Source organism: Scyliorhinus torazame, chromosome 16 (genome assembly GCF_047496885.1).
Source record: "Scyliorhinus torazame isolate Kashiwa2021f chromosome 16, sScyTor2.1, whole genome shotgun sequence".
NCBI classification, from domain to species: Eukaryota; Metazoa; Chordata; class Chondrichthyes; order Carcharhiniformes; family Scyliorhinidae; genus Scyliorhinus; species Scyliorhinus torazame.
Window position 1 is genome coordinate 110,439,437 of NC_092722.1, and position 23,202 is coordinate 110,462,638.

Here is a 23,202-nt window from a genome sequence, read left to right on the forward strand (position 1 = left end):
ATCGGCGCCCCCAGGCCTGCCACCTCCCGCTCCTCCACTTTCGGGAACCTCAATTGGTCCAGGAACCGCCGCATCCCCTCCTTTCCCCCTGGAGGTTGAGACCTATACAGTTCCTCATAAAAGGTCTTAAACACCTCATTTATCTTTCCTGGCCTTCGCACAGTGTCTCCCCTTTCATCCCTAATTCCTCCTAGCTCCCTCGCTACTGCCCTCTTTCGCAGTTGGTGCGCCAACAGGCGACTAGCCTTTTCCCCATATTCGTACCTCCTCCCCTGTGCCTTCCTCCACAGTACCTCCGCCTTTCTGGTGGTCAGAAGGTCAAACTCGGTCTGGAGTCGTCTCCTCTCCCTGTACAGCTCCTCCTCCGGGGTCTCTGCAAATTCCCTGTCCACCCTTAAAATTTCCCCCAGTAATCTATCCCTTTCCTTGGCCTCTGTTTTCCTTTTGTGGGCCCCAATAGAGATCAGCTCTCCTCTGACCACCGCTTTTAGTGCTTCCCAGACCACTCCCACAGGGACCTCGCTGTCGTCATTGACCTCCAGGTATCTCTCCATACACCCCCTCACTCTTGCACACACTCCCTCATCCGCCATCAGTCCCACATCTAATCGCCAGAGTGTTCTCTGCTCCCTGTCCTCTCCTACTTCCAGGTCCACCCAATGTGGGGCATGATCCGAAACCGCTATGGCTGAGTATTCAGCTTCTTCCACCCTAGAGATCAACGACCTTCCTAAAACAAAAAAATCTATCCGGGAGTACACTTTATGGACATGGGAGAAGAAGGAATACTCCCTAGCCCTAGGTCTTAGAAATCGCCATGGATCCACTCCCCCCATTTGGTCCATAAACCCCTTAAGTACCTTGGCTGCTGCCGGCCTTCTTCCGGTCCTTGAGCTGGATCTATCTAGCCCCGGGTCCAGCACCGTATTGAAGTCCCCTCCTAAAATCAAATTTCCTGCCTCCAGGTCCGGTATACGCCCCAGCATCCGTCTCATGAATCCCGCATCGTCCCAATTTGGGGCATACACATTACCAACACGACCTCCATTCCCTCCAGCCTACCACTCACCATTACCTATCTACCTCCGCTATCTGCTACGATGTTCTTTGCTTCAAATGCTACCCGTTTCCCCACCAAAATGGCCACCCCTCTGTTCTTTGCGTCCAGTCCTGAGTGGAACACCTGTCCCACCCATCCTTTCCTTAGCCTAACTTGGTCCGCCACCTTTAGGTGCGTCTCTTGGAGCATAGCCACGTCTGCCCTTAGTCCTTTCAAATGCGCGAGCGCTCGGGCCCTTTTTATCGGTCCATTCAGGCCTCTCACGTTCCACGTGATCAGCCTCACTAGGGGGCTACCTGCCCCCCTCCCGTGTCGACTAGCCATTACCTTCTCTAGGCCAGTCCCATATCCCGCCTCCGCGCTCCCGCTCGCTCCCCCAGCGTCGCACACCGTCCCCGACCACCCACTCTTTAGCCATTCCCTTTTGGATTTCCGCAGCAGCAACCCAGTTGTCCCCCCCCCCGCTAGATTCCTATCTAGCTTGATTGCTCCCCCCATATCACTTCCGTAAGTCAGCTGACTTCAACTGACCCCGGCTACTCCTGCTCACTCCTCGACCCCCCCCCGGTGTGAGGGAACTCCCATCCGCCTTGCGCCTGTTTTCCCGCCTTATTCTTTCTGGCGCGGGAACATCCCTTTACCTGACCCGCCTCTTATGGCGCAGCTCCCTTTCCCCTCCCCCTCCCCTTCCCCATTCTCCGACTATGTCCCGTCTTTCCCCCCTCACCGGCGCCCACATTTCCCCTGTGTTTCCCTTCCCTGTTTACTTCTTGATTAACTTTCACCATAACATTAACAAAACAATAACAATTCCCTGCAGCATCAGTCCCTCAGTTCCGGTCCAGTTTCTCTTCTTTAATAAAGGTCCATGCTTCCTCCGCCGTCTCGAAGTAATAGTGTCTCTCCTGATACGTGACCCATAGTCTTGCCGGCTGCAGCATCCCAAACTTCACCTTTTTGTGCAAAACCTCTTTGGCTCGGTTGAAGCTCGCCCTCCTTCTCGCCACCTCCGCACTCCAATCCTGGTATATCCGTACCACCGCATTCTCCCATCTGCTACTCCGCACCTTTTTAGCCCGTCTCAGGACCTCTTCTCTGACCTTAAGGCGGCAGAATCGCACGATTATCGCCCTCGGTGGTTCTCCCGCTTTTGGTCTTCTCGCCGGGATCCGACCTGCCCACTCCACCTCCATGGGGCCCGCAGGGGCCTCAGCACCCATCAGTGAGCTCAGCATCTTACTTGCGTACGCTCCACAGTCCACTCCTTCCACACCCTCAGGGAGACCTAGTATCCTAAGGTTCTTCCTTCGCGCTCCGTTTTCAAGGGCCTCGATCCTTTCAGCACACTTTTTATGAAGTGCCTCGTGCGTCTGAGTCTGAACCGCCAGGCCCAGGACCTCGTCCTCAATACCTGACACCTTCTGCTCCACCACGCGAAGCTCAGTCTCCTGGGTCTTTAAAGTCTCCTTAAGCCCCTCAATTGCCTGTAGCATCGGGGTCAGTACCTCCTTCTTCAGTAGGTCCACGCACCGTCTCACGACCTCGTCCTGCTCAGGCCCCCATGTCGCCTGAGATTTCTCCGACGCCATTTTGTCTTCCACTCCCTCTGACCTTATGGTCGAAGATTCTTCAGGCTGCAGCCGCCGCCGCCGGTTTTTTCCTCCGTCGTTCGGGGGGGACTCCCTTCCCACACACCCCACACCGGGTTGCTCGGCCGAAAAAATCCCCGTTGGGGCTCTTAAAAGAGCCCGAAGGTCCGTCGGAGCTGGAGCCGCCGAAACGTGCGGCTAGCTCATCCTCACCGCAACCGGAAGCCGCTTCTAAATTTTGATGGTGCCCAAAAATAGGTACTGGGATTATAATGCCTGATTGACCTTTGCCCATTGATTGCAGTGCAGTCAGTATCCCAATTCATGCAGTCTGTTCATTTTAATGATTTTTTTTTTTTAAATAATATTTTATTGAAAATTTTTGGTCAACCAACACAGTACATTGTGCATCCTTTACACAACATTATAACAATACAGATAATAATGACCTTTTTTATTTAAACAAGAACAAAAGAAAACAACAACAAATAAATAAATATTAAATAACAAAAATAAAAAAAGAACTAGCCCTAATTGGCAACTGCCTTGTCTCAGGCCACCCCCCCCCCCCCCCCCCCCCACCCCCCAAGTTCTGGGCTGCTGCTGCTGCCTTCTTTGTTCTCCCCTATCTATCTTTCCGCAAGATATTCGACGAACGGTTGCCACCGCCTTGTAAACCCTTGAGCCGACCCCCTTAGGACGAACTTAATCCGCTCTAACTTTATGAACCCCGCCATATCATTTATCCAGGTCTCCACCCCCGGGGGCTTGGCTTCTTTCCACATTAGCAATATTCTGCGCCGGGCTACTAGGGACGCAAAGGCCAAAACATCGGCCTCTTTCGCCTCCTGCACTCCCGGCTCTTGTGCAACCCCAAATATAGCCAACCCCCAGCTTGGTTCGACCCGGACTCCTACTACTTTCGAAAGCACCTTTGTCACCCCCATCCAAAACCCCTGTAGTGCCGGACATGACCAAAACAGATGGGTATGATTCGCTGGGCTTCTCGAGCACCTCGCACACCTATCCTCCACCCCAAAAAATTTACTGAGCCGTGTTCCAGTCATATGTGCCCTGTGTAATACCTTAAACTGAATCAGGCTTAGCCTGGCGCACGAGGACGACGAGTTTACCCTGTTTAGGGCATCTGCCCACATCCCCTCCTCAATCTCCTCCCCTAGCTCTTCTTCCCATTTCCCTTTTAGTTCGTCCATCATAGTCTCCCCTTCGTCTCTCATTTCCCTATATATATCCGACACCTTACCGTCCCCCACCCATTTCTTTGAGATGACTCTGTCCTGCACCTCTTGTGTCGGGAGCTGCGGGAATTCCCTCACCTGCTGCCTCGCAAAAGCCCTCAATTGCATGTACCTGAATGCATTCCCTTGGGGCAACCCATATTTCTCGGTCAGCGCTCCCAGACTCGCAAACTTCCCATCCACAAATAGATCTTTCAATTGCGTTATACCTGCTCTTTGCCACATTCCATATCCCCCATCCATTCCCCCCGGGGCAAACCTATGGTTGTTTCTTATCGGGGACCCCCCCCAGTGCTCCGGTCTTTCCCCTATGTCGTCTCCACTGTCCCCAAATCTTCAGTGTAGCTACCACCACCGGACTCGTGGTATAGTTCCTTGGTGAGAACGGCAATGGGGCTGTCACCATAGCCTGCAGGCTGGTCCCCCTACAGGACGCCCTCTCTAATCTCTTCCACGCCGCTCCTTCCTCCTCTCCCATCCACTTACTCACCATTGAAATATTAGCGGCCCAATAATACTCACTTAGGCTCGGTAGTGCCAGCCCCCCCCTATCCCTACTACGCTGTAAGAATCCCTTCCTCACTCTCGGAGTCTTCCCGGCCCAAACAAAACCCATAATACTCTTTTCTATCCTTTTGAAAAAAGCCTTCGTGATCACCACCGGGAGACACTGAAACACAAAAAGGAATCTCGGGAGGACCACCATCTTAACTGCCTGCACCCTCCCTGCCATTGACAATGCTACCATGTCCCATCTCTTGAAATCTTCCTCCATCTGTTCCACCAACCGCGTCAAATTTAGCCTGTGCAATGTGCCCCAATTCTTAGCTATCTGGATCCCCAGGTAACGAAAGTCTCTTGTTACCTTCCTCAACGGTAGGTCTTCTATTTCTCTACTCTGCTCCCCTGGATGCACCACAAACAGCTCACTCTTTCCCATGTTCAATTTATACCCTGAAAAATCCCCAAACTCCCCAAGTATCCGCATTATTTCTGGCATCCCCTCCGCTGGATCCGCCACATATAGTAGCAGATCATCCGCATATAAAGATACCCGGTGTTCTTCTCCTCCCCTAAGTATTCCCCTCCATCCCTTGGAACCTCTCAGCGCTATCGCCAGGGGCTCAATCGCCAGTGCAAACAGTAATGGGGACAGAGGACATCCCTGCCTTGTCCCTCTGTGGAGCCGAAAATATGCCGATCCCCGTCCATTCGTGACCACACTCGCCACTGGGGCCCTATACAACAGCTGCACCCATCTAACATACCCCTCTCCGAACCCAAATCTCCTCAACACCTCCCAAAGATAATCCCACTCCACTCTATCAAATGCTTTCTCGGCATCCATCGCCACTACTATCTCCGTTTCACCCTCTGGTGGGGCCATCATCATTACGCCTAACAACCTCCGTATGTTCGTGTTCAGCTGTCTCCCCTTCACAAACCCAGTTTGGTCCTCATGAACCACCCCCGGGACACATTCCTCTATTCTCATTGCCATTACCTTGGCCAAGACCTTGGCATCTACATTGAGGAGGGAGATTGGTCTGTAGGACCCGCATTGTAGCGGATCCTTTTCCTTCTTTAAAAGAAGCGATATCGTTGCTTCTGACATAGTCGGGGGCAGTTGTCCCCTTTCCTTTGCCTCGTTGAAGGTCCTCGTCAGTAGCGGGGCGAGCAAGTCCAAATATTTTCTGTAAAATTCAACTGGGAATCCGTCCGGTCCCGGGGCCTTTCCCGTCTGCATGTTCCTAATTCCTTTCACCACTTCTTCTACCGTGATCTGTGCTCCCAATCCCATCCTTTCCTGCTCTTCCACCTTGGGAATTTCCAGCCGATCCAAAAACTCCATCATTCTCTCCCTCCCATCCGGGGGTTGAGCTTCATACAATTTTTTATAAAATGTCTTGAACACTTCATTCACTCTCTCCGCTCCCCGCTCCGTCTCTCCATCTTCGTCTCTCACCCCCCCTATTTCCCTCGCTGCTCCCCTTTTCCTCAATTGGTGTGCCAGCAATCTGCTCGCCTTCTCTCCATATTCATACTGTACACCCTGCGCCTTCCTCCATTGTGCCTCTGCTGTGCCTGTGGTCAGCAAGTCAAATTCCACATGCAGCCTTTGCCTTTCCCTATACAGTCCCTCCTCCGGTGCTTCCGCATACTGTCTGTCCACCCTCAAAAGTTCTTGCAACAACCGCTCCCGTTCCTTACTCTCCTGCTTCCCTTTATGTGTCCTTATTGATATCAGCTCCCCCCTAACCACCGCCTTCAACGCCTCCCAGACCACTCCCACCTGAACCTCCCCATTGTCATTGAGTTCCAAGTACTTTTCAATGCATCCCCTCACCCTTAAGCACACCCCCTCATCCGCCATTAGTCCCATATCCATTCTCCAGGGTGGACGCCCTCTTGTTTCCTCCCCTATCTCCAAGTCTACCCAGTGTGGGGCATGATCCGAAATGGCTATAGCCGTATATTCCGTTCCCCTCACCCTCGGGATCAATGCCCTACCCAACACAAAAAAGTCTATGCGTGAATAGACTTTATGGACATAGGAGAAAAACGAGAACTCCTTACTCCTAGGTCTACTGAATCTCCACGGGTCCACCCCTCCCATCTGCTCCATAAAATCCTTAAGCACCTTGGCTGCTGCCGGCCTCCTACCAGTCCTGGACTTCGACCTATCCAGCCTTGGTTCCAACACCGTGTTAAAGTCTCCCCCCATTATCAGCTTTCCGGTCTCTAGGTCTGGGATGCGTCCTAGCATTCGCCTCATAAAATTGGCATCGTCCCAATTCGGGGCATACACGTTTACCAACACCACCATCTCTCCCTGTAATTTGCCACTCACCATCACGTATCTGCCCCCGTTATCCGCCACTATAGTCTTTGCCTCGAACATTACCCGCTTCCCCACTAATATAGCCACCCCCCTGTTTTTCGCATCCAGCCCCGAATGGAACACCTGCCCTACCCATCCTTTGCGCAACCTAACCTGATCTATCAGTTTCAGGTGCGTTTCCTGTAACATGACCACATCTGCTTTAAGTTTCTTAAGGTGTGCGAGTACTCGTGCCCTCTTTATCGGCCCGTTAAGCCCCCTCACGTTCCACGTGATCAGCCGAGTTGGGGGGCTTCCCACCCCCCCCCCCCTTGCCGGTTAGCCATCATCTTTTTCCAGCTTCTCGCCCAGTTCCCACGCGGCTGTATTTCTCCCAGACGGTGCCCCCCCGCCCATCCTTTCCCGCACCCACTCCCCCCTTTCCCCAGCAGCAGCAACCCAGTAATTCCCCCCTCCCCCCCCCCCCCCCGCTAGACCCCCCGCTAGCGTAATTACTCCCCCCATGTTGCTCCCAGAAGTCAGCAAACTCTGGCTGACCTCGGCTTCCCCCCGTGATCACGGCTCGCCCCGTGCGGTGCCCCCTCCTTCCTGCTTCTCTATTCCCGCCATAATTATCATAGCGCGGGAACCAAGCCCGCGCCTCTCCCTCGGCCCCGCCTCCCATGGCCAACGCCCCATCTCCTCTCCCTCCCCACCTCCCCCCATCACCACCTGTGGGAGAAAGAAAAGTTACCATACCGCAGGATTAATCATACAATCCCTCTTCGCCCCCCCCCCCCCCACTCGTCCCACCACTTTGTCCAAACGTTCATTTTCGTAGTCCAATCATTCCAATTTTTCTTCTACAATAAAAGTCCACGCTTCATCCGCCGTCTCAAAGTAGTGGTGCCTCCCTTGATATGTGACCCACAGTCTTGCCGGTTGCAGCATTCCAAACTTTATCTTTTTTTTGTGAAGTACCGCTTTGGCCCGATTAAAGCTCGCCCTCCTTCTCGCCACCTCCGCACTCCAATCTTGATAGACGCGGATCACCGCATTCTCCCATTTACTACACCGAGTTTTCTTCGCCCATCTAAGGACCATTTCTCTATCCTTAAAACGGAGAAATCTCACCACTATGGCTCTGGGAGCTTCTCCTGCTCTCGGTCCTCGCACCATAACTCGGTATGCTCCCTCCACCTCCAACGGACCCGTCGGGGCCTCCACTCCCATTAACGAGTGCAGCATCGTGCTCACATATGCCCCGACGTCCGCCCCCTCCACACCTTCAGGAAGGCCAAGAATCCTCAAGTTGTTCCTCCTTGCGTTATTTTCCAGTGCCTCCAACCTCTCCACAGATCGTTTCTGGTGTGCCTCCTGTATCTCCGACTTCACCACCAGGCCCTGTATGTCGTTTTCATTCTCTGCTGCTTTCGCCTTCACGACCCGAAGCTCCTGCTCCTGGGTCTTTTGTTCCTCTTTCAGCCCTTCAATCGCCTGTAATATCGGGGCCAACAACTCTTTCTTCATTTCCTTTTTTATCTCCTCCACGCAGCGTTTCAAAAACTCTTGTTGTTCAGGGCCCCATATGAAACTGCCACCTTCCGACGCCATCTTGGTTTCTGCTTGCCTTCCTTGCCGTTGTTCCAAAGGATCCACTGCAATCTGGCCACTCTCTCCTCCTTTTTCCATCCGTATCCAGGGGGGATTCCCTTCTGGTTTACCGCACAGTGTTTTTAGCCGTCAAAATTGCCGTTGGGGCTCCTATCAAGAGCCCAAAAGTCCGTTTCACAGGGAGCTGCCGAAACGTGCGACTCAGCTGGTCATCGCCGCACCCGGAAGCCATTTTAATGATTTTAGCATCCAGTTAGATCTAACCAAAGCTGTTGATTGTCTAAACATATCAGCAGAGGGCCAATATTGCAAGTGGCTGGTACTGCTCAAAATTAAAGCTAGCCTGTCCTCGAGCACATGTGTGTTGTGACAGCCGCTTAAAATTCTTACCTGGGAAATAATGGCACAACATGGACGAGAGAGATGTTAAGGTCTTTAGAAACTGCACTCGAGGCCTTGGCAGAGATTGCGGAAAGGAAGAAAAGAGGTACTCTTGCTTAGTCACATTCTCAGATGGCAGTGAGAATAGTTGATGCCAGAAATTAGGCCCCAAGGACCTGGAGGCAGTGACATAAAAGATTGCGTTATCTCACACAAGTGGCCACGGTCAGTGAATGCATCATGAAATGCCATGTCGTACCAACTATGTCACTAGCTTCAAACACTGCTCAATTCATCCCATCGCTCACTTACAAAAATCTCTAACTAGTGACATTCTTATGCTTCACCTCACTCGCACATATAGCATTGCTGCAACTGTCACAGGTTGCAGACACAATTCAATCTCAAAAGATGTATTGACTAAAAGAATTGTACAGCAGTGACAGAAATATTTCCTTCCCTCTTGCAGGACAAGGTGGAGCACAACTGGAGGCAACATGAATTTATTGGAGGAGACCAGGTGCATCTGCATGTCCTAACCCCATGGAGAAGATGGCAAGTCACAAGTCTGAATCAAAGATGACGGTAGCCTCATAACTAATCTTCCCTCATGCATTCCACCACCCCTTCATCTCACCCCCCCAACTGATTTACCAGCTGCAGATGGTATAAGGATGCACCTTCTCTCCTCCCCCAGCAGGACAACCTTCTCCATGTGCCTTTCTCCTTTCAGTTACACAAGAAGTGAAAGTCCCAGCCAGGCAGTGGAGGAACAACAAGAAGAGAGCGATGATGATCATGAACCATCTCAATTTCCTTCTCTCAGCTCAGCTTGTGACTGAATGGTAATTTCGAGGATAGGGTAGACCATAGAGGCAGGATTTGCTGTGGTGAGACACTGTGTGAGTGGCCTGGCAGCCAGGGCAGAGGACCAGGTGGTATGGATGACAGCTTGCCGGAGGATGGGATCTAAAATAAATTCTGCTGCAGAGGACTCAGATGAGCACTTCAGTAGAGCAGCCTACACAAGAAGTCTTGACTGGTGCATTGCGAAGCCTGCCAGAAATGTAAATTCAAGAAGCATGGAAGAGTTTGGCACCAGGGCTTTTCACAAAAGAGTCAAGTTTTTCCAGCATGGAAGTAGTGGGCAACCCCATTTGCACACCTCTGGACCCAACCATAATTCAGCATCTGATGGTTGACGCTGCAATGAAAGTTGTGATACAAGTAGCAGCTCCCCCCCAATAGCGCTAGAATTTTTTGCTATTCAAATCATTATCCATTTGAAAAACTGATTGAGTACTGAATCCCTTCAGTTTAACTGTGGTTGTAATGCTGCAACTTTATGGCAGGTCACATTCTAGGTTGACGCCTAGAATTGTCAGGCACTGTATTTGAGTCCGAACCACTTGCTGTGCAAAAAACGTTTTTCCTCGTGTTGCTGCGCTTCTTTTGTCAAATGGTCTAAATCGGGGTTCTCTGGTTCTTGATCGTTCCGCTAATAAGAACCGACCCCTCATGAATTCGAACACTTCTATCAACTCTACGCATAACTTCTCCTCAACTTCAAGCTCAGACTCATCTCCTACAAGGTCAGCTTGCTGCTGGGCAAGCTCATACTGCTTCTATCATGAATGTGGGTTAATCTGTAAATGTCTTTACAGAGTGTAACAGCAGTCTAGCAACCTGTCCTCCCAACTACTAGGAATGATGAGACATCAAACATGGGGGGGTAGCAGCGTCTCAGTAGAGTTCAAATCTGTCTTCTCTCCGGGAACCTCCCATTCCTATTTTTGCCCATTCCGTTTTTGTTTCCTGCCAAACAATAAGTCTATGGCCAAGATGGTGCAGTCATAGCCTGGCTCCCTCGGCCCAGATCTGCTCAAGCCTTCTTAGCTGTGTAATTCAGCAGCTTTCCGCCAACCACAGGGCTGTATTAGGACACCCCTAATGGGGAATGCTAAAGTGTGATTACGGCATGCTTGCATTTACAAATTGTGGTGACTTTTATTTTTGTATAGTGATCCAGCAGACGCTGTACTAGTCAGTGTCAGGAAAGTTGGGATGTGGAATAGTTGATGAATGAGGAGTTAGCATTGTGTTTACTGATACATTGTACTCGGATGAGTTTTTCACGGACAGTCTGGCCAATAAAGGGCTGTCCATGTTGCCTCCTCTTTCTCGTCTTCCTCCACTTTTTTCTCATGTTCCTGCTCCACAACTGATTGCTTTATAGCTGAGGGCAAGTCCTCTCAGGGTGAAATTGGGCAGATTGCAGCAGACCACGTAGAATCATAGAATCCCTACATTGCACAAGGAGGCCATTTGGCCTGTCGAGTGTGCACCGACCCGTCGAATGCGAACTCTACCCCTTTACACTCCCCCGCCCTATCCCCAAAACCCAGGACCTAACCTGCATAACCCTGGACATTAAGGGGCAATCCACCTAACCTGCACATCTTCGGACTGTGGGAGGAAACTGAGCATCCGGAGGAATTCCACACAGACACGGGGAGAACGTACAAACTCCAGACACACAGGCCTGTGTCTGCGTGGGTTTCCTCCGGGTGCTCCAGTTTCCTTCCATAGTCCCAAGATGTGTGGGTTAGGTGAGGTGGTGGCGTTGTGGGGATAGGGTGAGACATTGGTTCTAGGTGAGGTGCTCTTTCGGAGGATTGGTGCAGGCTGAATGGCCTCCTGCACTATAGGGATTCCTTACACTTGCATTGTGCCCATGTTTCCCACGTGTTGTTCACTGGAGTCATCAGAGATTATTCTTATCCTTTGATCAACCCTTTGGTTTGCCGGGGTGGCTAGAATGCAGCTCGACTGCTGAATGAATAAAGTGTATTGACCTACAATGATCCTGCATATTGTCAGTTACTAGTTGATTTCTTCTTGCTGTTGCTTCAATCTATTGCTAACTTTTCGGTTGGTTCAATTACTCTGTTTTATTACCTTTGCTCTCGAGTCGCCAGGTATCTTTATGATACCGCCACGAGGTTCAAGTCCAAGTAATGATCAATAACTCAATACGCCGATTAGTAAGATTCAAATCAAAGCACATTTATTATACACAGTAATCGCTACTCATGCACAAATTCTACGTCTAAGCTACTTCTACAACTAACAGGCCTATACTTAACTTCGGACTGGCCCACCAGGTCAGGGGAACAAATGGCCTTTCGTTCGGGTTCTGAGTCTGCGGGATTCGAAGTTGGTACGGATTGGTAGCTAGGAGCGCCTATCTCGTAGCGAGCGTTGAATTAAGACTTACTGGATCTTTCGGCAGTCACTGCACCGGTCACGGTCAAGGATGGTTCGCGTTGCTGGGTGACCCGGGCAGGAAGAAGAGAGCGAGTTGAACTTGGGGGTTTAACTTTATAGTCCCCGGGGGCTTCTCGCCTTTCGGGGCGGACTCTGTACCTGGTTCTAGGTGATTGGACTTTGTTCCAATCACTTGGTTCGATTTCTCCAATACTGGAGCGGTTCCCTGATCGATGGGCGGTCTTGAGGTGTTCGTTAACCTCTTTTGTGTTGGCTCCTGCTGGCGCCGGGGAGTCTGGCTTAGTTTTGTGTGACCCAAATGTTGCTATTGTTCCCGGGGATTGCTCATTAGTATGTAGATGGCTGCTACATTATTATGCTGATGGTCGCTGGTATCGATGCTGTCTGGGCTTTGCAGAGTTAAATAAACAGCAAACCTGTACCTGCTGGTTTCTGCCTGTGTTGGCTGAACTTCCCTTCAGCCTTTGCCGTTCGCCATTTTAAATCGGGAGTTGGCCAATTTAGGTGGCTACAAATCTTACAACTGTTTGGGAACTTCATATATCTACAGAAGGAGATGGAAGGAGAATTTGCTGACTTCAAGGCTTCTGCACAAACCAGTTGTTTCCCAGATATTGGTGCACTAATAGGCATTCCCTGGGAAATACTTGGAGAATGAAAAGAGGGCATGCAGAGCAGGAACAAGCTGCTAGAAAGGCTGGTAGAGAAAGGGATGAGGTGGATGAAGAAGGTATCTTAGCAGTAAAAACATATCCACTGGGAGATCAAGCAGCAATTCCCTTACCAGAACGATTATAGTTATCAGGGACCGATCGTCTTGATAAGCAACCCTTAATCTTTCCTAGCAACATCCATAAGACAAAAGACCCTTTCTAACCCAGAGATCAGGTTTAAATTCTCGACTGAGAGAAGTTATCACTTTGAAATCACCCAAATGATCTGCAGATAGTCTTTAGATTGCAGAGAGATCCTTTTACGGCTGCTTGCTTTTCCTACAGCCATCCAGCTCTCAAACAAAAACTAAAACACACCGTGTAGCAGACAGCCCAAAGCGAAAGTAAAAGCAGACAGACAGCCCAGCTCCACCCACACTCTGACATCACTGATAAACACCCATTTCTTAAAGGTACATCCACTACAGCTATTTTATATACGCCCATTTCTTAAAGATACTCTCACATGACAGTATGTTGCAGGTGGCACATGCTGTTGCTACAGTGCTTCGGTTGTGGAGTGAATGAATGTTTGTGGAAGGGGTGTCAAATCAAGCGGGCTGCTTGTCCTGGATGGTGTCAAGCTGTTGGAGCTGCACTCATCCAGGCAAGTGGGGAGTATTCCATGACACTCCTGAGTTGTGCCTTGTAGGTGGTGGACAGGCTTTGGGGAGTCAGGAGGTGAGTTACTCGCCACAGGAATCCTAACCTTTGACCTGCTCTTGTAGCCACAGTATTTACATTGCTGGTCCAGTTCGGTTTTTGGTTAATGGTAACCCCAGGATATTGAAAGTGGGAGATTCAGTGATGGTGGGTTGCCATTGAATGTCAAGGTGCGATGGTTTGTTATTCTCTTATTTGAGATGGTCATTGCCTGGCACTTGTGTGAGACACAAATGTTATTACAATCGCTGAACCCCCCACCATCAACATCTGGGGGTGTTACCATTGACCAGAAACTTAGCACATAAGTACCATGGTTGCAAGAACAGGTCAGAAGCTGGGAATTCTATGGCAAGTAACCTGATTTCCACACTCCTTGGAGCATGTCCACCATCTACAAGGCAGGACTGTGACAGAGTACGTTCCACTCGCTTGGGTGTGCCCAGGTCCAATTCAAGAATCTCTACACCACCCAGATAATCCATCACCTGAAACATGCACTCCCTCCTGACATGCACTCGTGAACAGTGACGGTGTACATACCATCTACAACAATGTTTTTCAAACTTTTTTTTCCTGAGGCCCATTTATACCAACCGGCCAACCTTCATGACCCTTTATGAAGAACAATAGCAACAAAATGCTTGTTTTACTGAGCACTGGATACTTCTCGGATACGCTACTCCAGAACGCCTCATGGACTTGTGGCATGTTTTTGATGTGCTTTCACGGGTGAGGCAGTAGTTCACTCAAATCAGGTTCACAGGAGGAGAGGGCAATGCACGTATCAGGTGCTGAGTTCAGCCTTTTGTGTGTCTTCATCTTTGTGAGAATGGAAAATCCAACCTCGCACATGAAGGTCGGTGTGAAGGGCAATAGCAACAAAATGTTTGTTTCACTCAGCACCAGATACTCCTGGGGGACTAATCCAGAATGCTGCCAACCTTGTGGACTTGCGATGTGTTTTTAGCGTGCTGTCACAGGTCAGGTGCAGAAGCTCAATCTCCTCATTTGGAATCAACTGTAAGTTAATCATTGTCTCTGGGACTTTTCAACCACTTCTTCTCTTTCAAAATCGGAAACTTCTCCGTTGCAATGTAGTGACAAAATCTTGATCAGCGCGGCCAGATGCGACTGAAGAAGACTGTTGACAGTCCCTTACTAACACTTTCTTCAGTGTGTTGTAGCATTGTGGGAAATATGTAGTAGTTTTGGCTTTGTACTTGCACTTGCCAAACTTTCAATTACTTTTGGAAAGCATCTATTTCTTCACAGTGCTGAAAGCAATCATCATCCTTTCCTTGCAATTTAAGGTTCAGTTTGTTTAGAATTGAAAAGGTGCCCACAAGGTAAGTAACAGTTGGCATCCAAGTTTCATCACCAAACGAATCAGCCAGAGGGGACGATTTCTCAAGGAGGAAAGCGTGGATTTCATACCTCGGTTTGTAAATTCTGACAAGCATCCGACCCCTTGATAGCCAACGTACCTCTGTGTGGAACAATAAATGTGTGTGCTCGGCCCCCATATCGGAACACAGAGCCTCAAAAAGCCTGGTATTGAGTGCACTGCATTTAATGAAACCCAACTTTCACAATTCCTTTCAACACTACCAAGACTGGTTTAGCGCACTGGGCTAAATCGCTGGCTTTTAAAGCAGACCAAGGCAGGCCAGCAGCACGGTTCAATTCTTGTACCAGCCTCCCCGAACAGGCGCCGGAATGTGGCGACTAAGGGCTTTTCACAGTAACTTCATTTGAAGCCTACTTGTGACAATAAGTGATTTTCATTTCATCAGATGAAATTCCTTTCAATGCCTCATGGTGAATAAAACAATGAATCCAAACAATGTTCTAACCAGTTGCCTCCTTAATCCTTATTATAACTCTGCTGTTTTTCTCAGTCATATTGGCTGCCCCATTGCTTATGATTTCTCTGCAATTAACCCAGTTGAGCCCACAATTTCCAACCATGTAACTGTACAATGATTAAAAAATCTCTACACCAGTCATGCTCGTTGGTACTGTCAGGAAGCACAACAAATCCTCAACAAATTCAGTTCCAAACATACTTAACATAAACTACCAATCTGAACGATCTGAAATGTCTGTACTTTCATCCAGTTGTATTGAGAACTCCTGTGCTGACTTTAAATGAGAAATAAGCTGGACGCCTATAATCCCAGGAATAGCGCAAATTTGTTGAGCCATTGTGTTATCACTAAGTGGGATGCATTTCAGTTTTTCAGCTGTATGAGCCATGTTTAATGCTGTTGGGAGAATTCATCTCTCTGCTACATTGTGGGGCATTTTCTCTTTTCCTACACGGTAAGCTGCTATGTAGGAGGCTAATTGTACTTTGTCATTAAATGTTACATTTCTGCTAAGGACTTCAGCTGTCGATTTAGGTTCTCGCTGCATCCTATGGAAAAAAATCAAGTGGTTTGTCCTCTAATTCACCATGCTTAGTCTCAAAATGCCTTTGAAGTTTTGAGGGTGTTAAACCTTTTATTTGCCAGTAACACGCATGAGCTTTGCATCCTGATTTGCATTGGCACAATAAACAAAACCATACCTCAAGAAATCATCTTTATACTGCTTTGTTCCCGATTTTAGTTTCTTCTTAGGCTGTTCCCCAGAGACCCTGGAGCTCTGCATACAGCTCACACCAGCACTGCTTAGTCCTGCATGGACTCTCCTGAGCAGCTCTCAGTCCGATTCAGTTGAGAGATCTGGGCCTGTTTGTGTCTTCCCTAAAACGAAATGATCCATTTTCAGTCCTTCACAGTCCTGTTGCTAGAAAACGGAGGAACTTCTCCTCCATGATTCTGTGCCACAAGCACAAACTTAAAGGGCATGTGATGTTAGTGTACGCGCTGGATGCATGACCTGCTCTCTGACGTCACTTCTGGCGTGAGAACTGCATCGTTTACATTTAAAACCCAGTTGCGGCCGCCATTCTCAGCTCCCTTCGAGGCTGGCATTCTTAAAAGCAAGTCACGGCTGTTTGGCGCTTCTGCGATCGGGAACGCCGCAGCCGATCACTCCGCGGCCCTCCTGACACTTGTGACTCGCAGTTTGAAAAAACTGATTTACAAGATGCACTGTAGCAATTTGTCACGGCCCCTTACAAATCCATAACCTCAACCACCTAGAAGGACGAGCGCTGCAGATGCAAACAAACACCATCACTTGCAAGTGTCTCTGTAGTCACACACCATCCTGACTTGGAATTATGTTAATATTCCTTTGCCATCACTGGGTCGATATACTGGAACATCTTTCCAGCAGTACATTGGGTATATCTACACCACATGGATTGTGGCATTTCAAGAAGACAGCTCACCACCACCTTCTCTTTTTATAAATTTAGAGTACCCAATTCATTTCTTTCCAATTAAGGGGCAATTTAGCGTGGCCAATTCACCTAGCCTGCACATCTTTGGGTTGTGGGGGTGAAACCCACGCAAACACGGAGAGAATGTGCAAACTCCACATGGACAGTGACCCAGGGTTGAGATCGAACCTTTGACCTCGGTGTCATGAGGCAACAGTGCTAACCATTGTGCCACCGTGCTGCCCCACCACCACCTTCTCAAAGTTGGACAACAAATGGCCTCACTAGCGATGTTTACATCTCATGAACAAATTTTTGAAACAAAACCTTTGGTTCTGCTGTAGAGAAGAGTGGATATGTGGTGCTTGCAAAGCGATGTGGCACTTTCTGCCACAAGGATGCCTGCAATCCAGCTACGTTGCATGTTCACTCTACCTGCTTCTCTCTGGCTTTGATTGGAAAGCCTCAGTGTGGTTCCCCTTGCAACAGGCCACCACATTGGGAGGCCTTATGATGATGTAAATATCTCCAGCGGAAGCCTGGAAGATGTCAGGTGCTTAAAAATTCATTGTCGCAGTCAACTTCACAGCCACTAGTAATGCAGTCTTTGCCCTATTATAAGGTGGTTGTGGCTGCAACTGGTTACAAATTTCAGTGTACTAGGCCTTATCAAGCTGCAGAAATCTGTCCGACATTGCTCCTTGTTGGTGTTCTGGTAGGAAATTGTGGATATGGTCCCCTGCTGCAGATCTTCTTTATCCCCCACTGCCTGGAACAGTTTATGTTACTCTGCCTGCCCGCTCTTCATTCTCCAAATCATGCTGTAATCCAAGGGAAAGGTCTACCCGTGTAATAAAATCTGGGAGCCGCTAGCTTAGCTGATGCATTGAAATCAGAATAAACTCTAGACTTTTACACCGTTAAATAATTATTTGAAGCTCCAAACGGTTGTAGATCCAAAGAACCGCAGGAAGAATTCAACAAGCAATTAACCTTCAAGTAGTTCATGGTACCATTGCTGTGGTGGGATTTCCTCTTGTTGCTGAATGTATTTAGTTGTGAGAGGTGAAGCGAGGGCATGAGTGGAGTATTCAGCTCCAAAATGGCAGCATGTTGATTGATAGCATACATCCCATCACTGTTCACTATGTGCACATTAACATGCAAATATCCCAAAAGAAATACATGTGCTGTCTGCGTATGCCATTTTGGAGCTCTAAGGATACTCGTAAACCCCCAAATTTCAGCCTTTGTGTTCAAGCTGTGTTTCAAATCTTTTATGGTGCATTTTATCCCGGTTATAGAGTCATAGTATAACATCTGATTAGTTTTGAATGGCTTAAGAGAGTTATTATTGTTATGCTTTTTATTTTACTGGAAGGCTGAGGCAGTTATGGTACCCAGAAGGTAGTTTAAAATAACTTTAACAAGTGGGTAAAAAAGTATTTTCTTCAAACTAAAAATAATGCAACGTTAAATATTCATTTTCAAACCAACAAAATAATCCAAACATTTATTTTTATTAACATTTGCACGGAGAATGAGACCCCAAAGTAAATACTGCTTCCGGGAAACTAACTCATACCAGCATTGTGGACATACCACACGAGATAATGTAGCAAGTTAGTTGTGGTACAACCAGGAGGGCAGTGCATGTCTAGATATTTATGTTTCAGTTTTGTTCTCTGCTCATGTGCAGTACGCCATCAAAATTGCATGGAAGAAAATGTTACGCCCTGTTGGAAGAAAAATGTGAATAATCTTAATAAAGTGAAGGACTGTATATAAACATTCAAAATAACCTATTTCAATCTTTTTCATTTTTCAGGTCTGATGTGGTGGTCCTGTGCTTCTCAATTGCTAACCCCAATTCCCTTAACCATGTGAAAACAATGTGGTTTCCTGAAATCAAACATTTTTGCCCACGAACACCTGTTGTCTTAGTCGGCTGTCAATTGGACTTGCGTTATGCTGATCTTGAGGCTGTAAATCGTGCACGACGCCCCTTAGCAAGGTACTATATGAAATTCATGCTGTAGATGTCATCATAAAAGGCACATGCATCTCTGTATAAATGCACATGATATAATTGTAATCCCACATAACATTCTGGTCCAAGTTGTACATGCAAGTGAATTTTCTGATGGCAGAAAAGTAAGATGCAGATTCGGTACTCAGCTGTAATAGGTGGGGCACAATCAACACAATAAGCTGTTCTTGGCCTGTGCAGGAAGGTTTGCAAGTTGGCAAAGAACAAAAATGGTACTGTATACAGACACACGAGATGCCAGTTTTCCAATGTCTCACTGAAAACAGATTTATTAATTGCCAAGATTTATTCTAGGCACCAAATCCCCAAGATGGATGCACTGCTGAAAAAAAAGTTAGTGGAACATCTGAAGATTGTAGGAAATGAAACAAATTGTAACAAATGGCCGGACCAAAAAAAATTAGTTTAATAACTGACTTATTTTGAAAAACGTAGCCTGGGCAAAGAGGTAACAATTAGCCTGTGCAAAAATGAAGGTGTCCCAACAATTGCATCTCTTAGGACGAGGAGCTGCCTACTCGCCATCTTTGATTCTGGTAAATTTTTAATTTTATTTTTGATAGCTCTATGTCCTATCACTTCACAGTTATCAATACATTTTATATAACGTGAATCTTAATAATTGAGTATCTTTGTTCCTTTCATTTTCCATACAGTTCACCAAGAATAACATTCCTGCATATGAATCGTCCATGTCTTCATCTTTTGATCTGAAGAAACATCAATTCATTGGTCTCAGCCCAACGCGAGATTACTGGTGTAGCTAAGAGAAACATCAAAGCATATGTTTAACACAATTTTTGGAAGAGACATCCTCCACAAGGCCATGGCAGATGAAAGGAGTTTGGCTGCCACAAGTCACAGATGAAGTTCTTATGTGTAATTTTCCCTTTACCCAAGCAAGCCTCTCTTTTTCGAAGATTTATAAATTTTCTATGTCACAGGGGTGTTATGCTGTTGGGGTAATTGTGCTCCCAGTGCTTCAACAAAGTAAATAATGATACAAGGGAACTTCCGGTGGCGACATTATGGAGGAAGTCCCATGTTGGGTGGCTCCTGCTTGAGGCTTGATTTTTTTTTTTTAGAATTTAATGCCCAGTCCCAGGGGCAATTTTTCAACCATTAAGTGCAAGAAGGCATAAGGTAGGAGGGGAATGTCCAAAATGCAGGAGCAGGGTGAGAAACTGAAGGGAGTGGAGGGAGCCTTGTCACAACACAACAATCAGCTCATCTTGATGGGTGTGGAGCTGCAGAGGGTGGTCGAGGCCAACAAAGGTCTGTGAGCCGAGGTGGAGGACTTGTAAAACAGATCTACGCAGCAAAATCTGAGGATCGTGGGCCTGCCCGAAGGGGTGGAGGGCCCGATGCCGACTGAGCACTTTGCCAAGATCTTGGTGGAGCTGTTGGGGGAGGGCGAACATCTCTCCCGTATGAACTGGACCGGGCTCATCGGTTGTTGAGGCCCAAACCAAAGGCGAATGAGCCACCAAGAGCGGTGATTATTTGTTTCCACAGGTACCACGTGAAGGAGAAGGTCCTGAGATGGGCGAAGCAGAAGTGGGGGGGGGAGGGTGCAGTGGGCTGGAGCTGGTATATTTACCAAGACTTAACAGCGGAGTTGGCGAGGAGGCAGGCGGCCATCGGCCAAGTGAAGACGGCACTGTATAACAGCGGTGTGCGATTCGGCGTAGTGTACCCAGCTAAGTTGAGGAGGAACTACAACTCCAAAGACTTTTATTCTAAGATGTGGAAGCATCTGAGGCATTTGTGTGGAGGCAGAAGGACTGGGGCAGAAGTGAAAAATGGGACTGAGGATTGGTCTTGGACCAAGGTTAGGGGGTTGGAAGATTGTATACAGATCTATTTTTTAATTCATCTTGTTATGTGTGTTAAATGGGGTGAAGTTGCCTATTTGGATATGGGAGGAGTTGGGATTTTTGCAATGGCGATTTTCTGGGGTTTGTGTGTTAGCACTGTGTTTGCAGCTGGCTAGTGAACGGGAGTGTGGTGGGAGGAGGGGCTGCAGTCACTGGAACCGTTTCGATGGGCCTCGGTGGTGTGAAGTGGGGGGGGGGTGCAGGGGGAGGGGACTGATACTGGGTGAGGTGTTTTTGAAAGGAAGTGGATGGGGGGGATTCTGGAAGGGGAAGGATTTTGATAGCAACAATGGGACAGGGCAAACCAAGCCCAGAGGCAGGGCCCGCAGTTATAATGATGGCCGATTTGGGGGGGGGTTCTGAGAGATCCATGGTCAGGATAGTTACGTGGAACATGAGGGATTTGTTTGGGGGATCCAATGAAGAGATCCAGGGTGTTTGCGCACCTAAAAAGCTGATGTCATGCTAGAGGAGACAAATCTGAGGGTGAATGATCAGGTGAGGCTCAGGAAGGGCTGGGTGAGCCAAGTGTTTCTTTCGGGATTTGAGAACAGGACGTGGGGATAGTGGTTTTGGTCAGTAAGAGAGTGAAGGTGGTGACGGACCATGGGGTAAATATGTGATAATAACAGGGGCATTGGAGTGGAGGTCCCTGGCGTTGGCCAGCGTGGCCTAACTGGGATGACGAAGATGTTTGGGGCCATTCCGAACTTTGATTCGCACGAGGTAATAGTGAGAGGGGATTGAAATTTGGTACAAGAGACAAGGTTGGACAGGTAAAAGCCATGCTCACTCACCTGTCGTGTTCCGCGGGCCGCAGGCCGGAGAATCGCCCGAGACACCCAAATTGGCGATTCTCCGGCACCCCTGCTATTCTCAGGCCCGGATGGGCCGAGCGGCCAGCCCAAAACGGCGGGTTCCCCCCGCCGCCGTCCACACCTGGTCGCTGCCGTCGGGAACAGCGCGGGAACGCTGGGGGGGCGGCCTGCGGGGGAGGGGGGATCCTGCACCAGGGGGTACCTCAAATGTGGGGTGGCCCGCGATCGGTGCCCACCGAACGTCCGGTTGTCCTCTCTGAAGGAGGACCTCCTTCCTTCCACAGCCCCGCAAGATCCGTCCGCCATCTTCTTGTGGGGCGGACTCGGAGAGGACGGCAACCACGCATGCACGGGTGACGCCAGTTATGCGGCGCCGGCTGCGTCATGTATGCGGCGCTGCCTTCACGCGGCGACAAGGCCTGGCGCGTGTAGATGACGCGGCCCCGCTACTAGCCCATTATCGGGCCCTGAATCGGTCGGGATAGGGGCCGTTTCGCGCCGTCGTGAACCTCAACGGCATTCACGATGGCGTGGGCTCTTCGGCGCGGGAGTGGAGAATCCCGCCCAAGGTGTTTGAGGTGTTTTATGAAAATTTGTATAGGTCGGAGCCCCCGGGGGAGGAATAGAGGATGCGGGGAGTTCCTGGACGGATTGGAGTATCCGAGGCTGGAGGAGGAAGATAGGGCCAGATTGGAGAGGTCGGTAGGGGAACAGGAGGTAAAGGAGGCAATTGGGAGGGAGGATGCAATAGGGAAAGGTGGCAGGGCCAGATGGGTTTCCAGTGGAGTATTACGAAATATTTAAGGACAAATTGGCACCGCTGATGGTGGGAATGTTTGAGGAGGCGATGGGGAAAGGGGTACTACCACAAACAGAGAGCATAGAACATACAGTGCAGAAGGAGGCCATTTGGCCCATCGAGTCTGCACCGACCCACTTAAGCCCTCACTTCCACTCTATCCCCATAACCCAATAACCCCTTCTAACCTTTTTTGGACACTAAGGACAATTTAGCATGGCCAATCCACTTAACCTGCACGTCTTTGGACTGTGGGAGGAAACCGGAGCACCCGGAGGAAACTCATGCAGACATGGGGAGAACATGCAGACTCCACACAGTGTCCCAGCGGGGAATCGAACCTGGGACCCTGGCGCCGTGAAGCCACAGTGCTAGCCACTTGTGCTACCGTGCTGCCCGTTGGGGCAGGCATCAATCCTTGTTAAAGAAATATTAGGACCCGATGGGGCATGGGTCGTACAGGCCTATATCGTTACTGAATGTTGACGCAAAGATACTGACGAAGGTGCTGGCGGCTGGTGCCTCCCGAAGGTGACAGGAGAGGACCAGACGGGGTTCGTGAAAGGAAGGCAGCTATTCTCAAATATTAGGAGGATATGTAATGTAATCATGATGCCGACTGAGGGGAAGGCGACGGAAGTGGTGGTGGCACTGGATGCGGAAAAAGCATTTTATCGAATAGAACGGGGTATTTGATTGCAGTTCTTCAGAGGTTTGGGATCGGGCTGAGATTCACGGAGTGGGCACGGCTGTTATCCAAGAAACCGAGGGTGAGTGTCCGCACAAACAATATGAGTTTGGGGTACTTTGTTCTGCACCGGGGGACCAGGAAGGGGTTCCCTATGTCCCCTCTGTTATTTGCATTAGCGATCGAGACTTTGGCCATCGCTTTAAGGAACTTGGGGACTGTGGAAGGGAATAGTATGGGGACAGGGT

At 49.0% G+C, this 23,202-nt stretch overlaps 1 protein-coding gene across 1 annotated transcript in view; it reads left to right on the top strand.

Moving 5' to 3' along the window:
* Positions 1-23,202, top strand: part of rhobtb1 (Rho related BTB domain containing 1) — a 167,782-nt gene that overhangs the window by 87,416 nt on the left and 57,164 nt on the right. Inside the window, 1 exon segment of the mRNA XM_072478830.1 lies at positions 18,551-18,736. Coding sequence (XP_072334931.1) covers positions 18,551-18,736 — 186 coding nt within the window.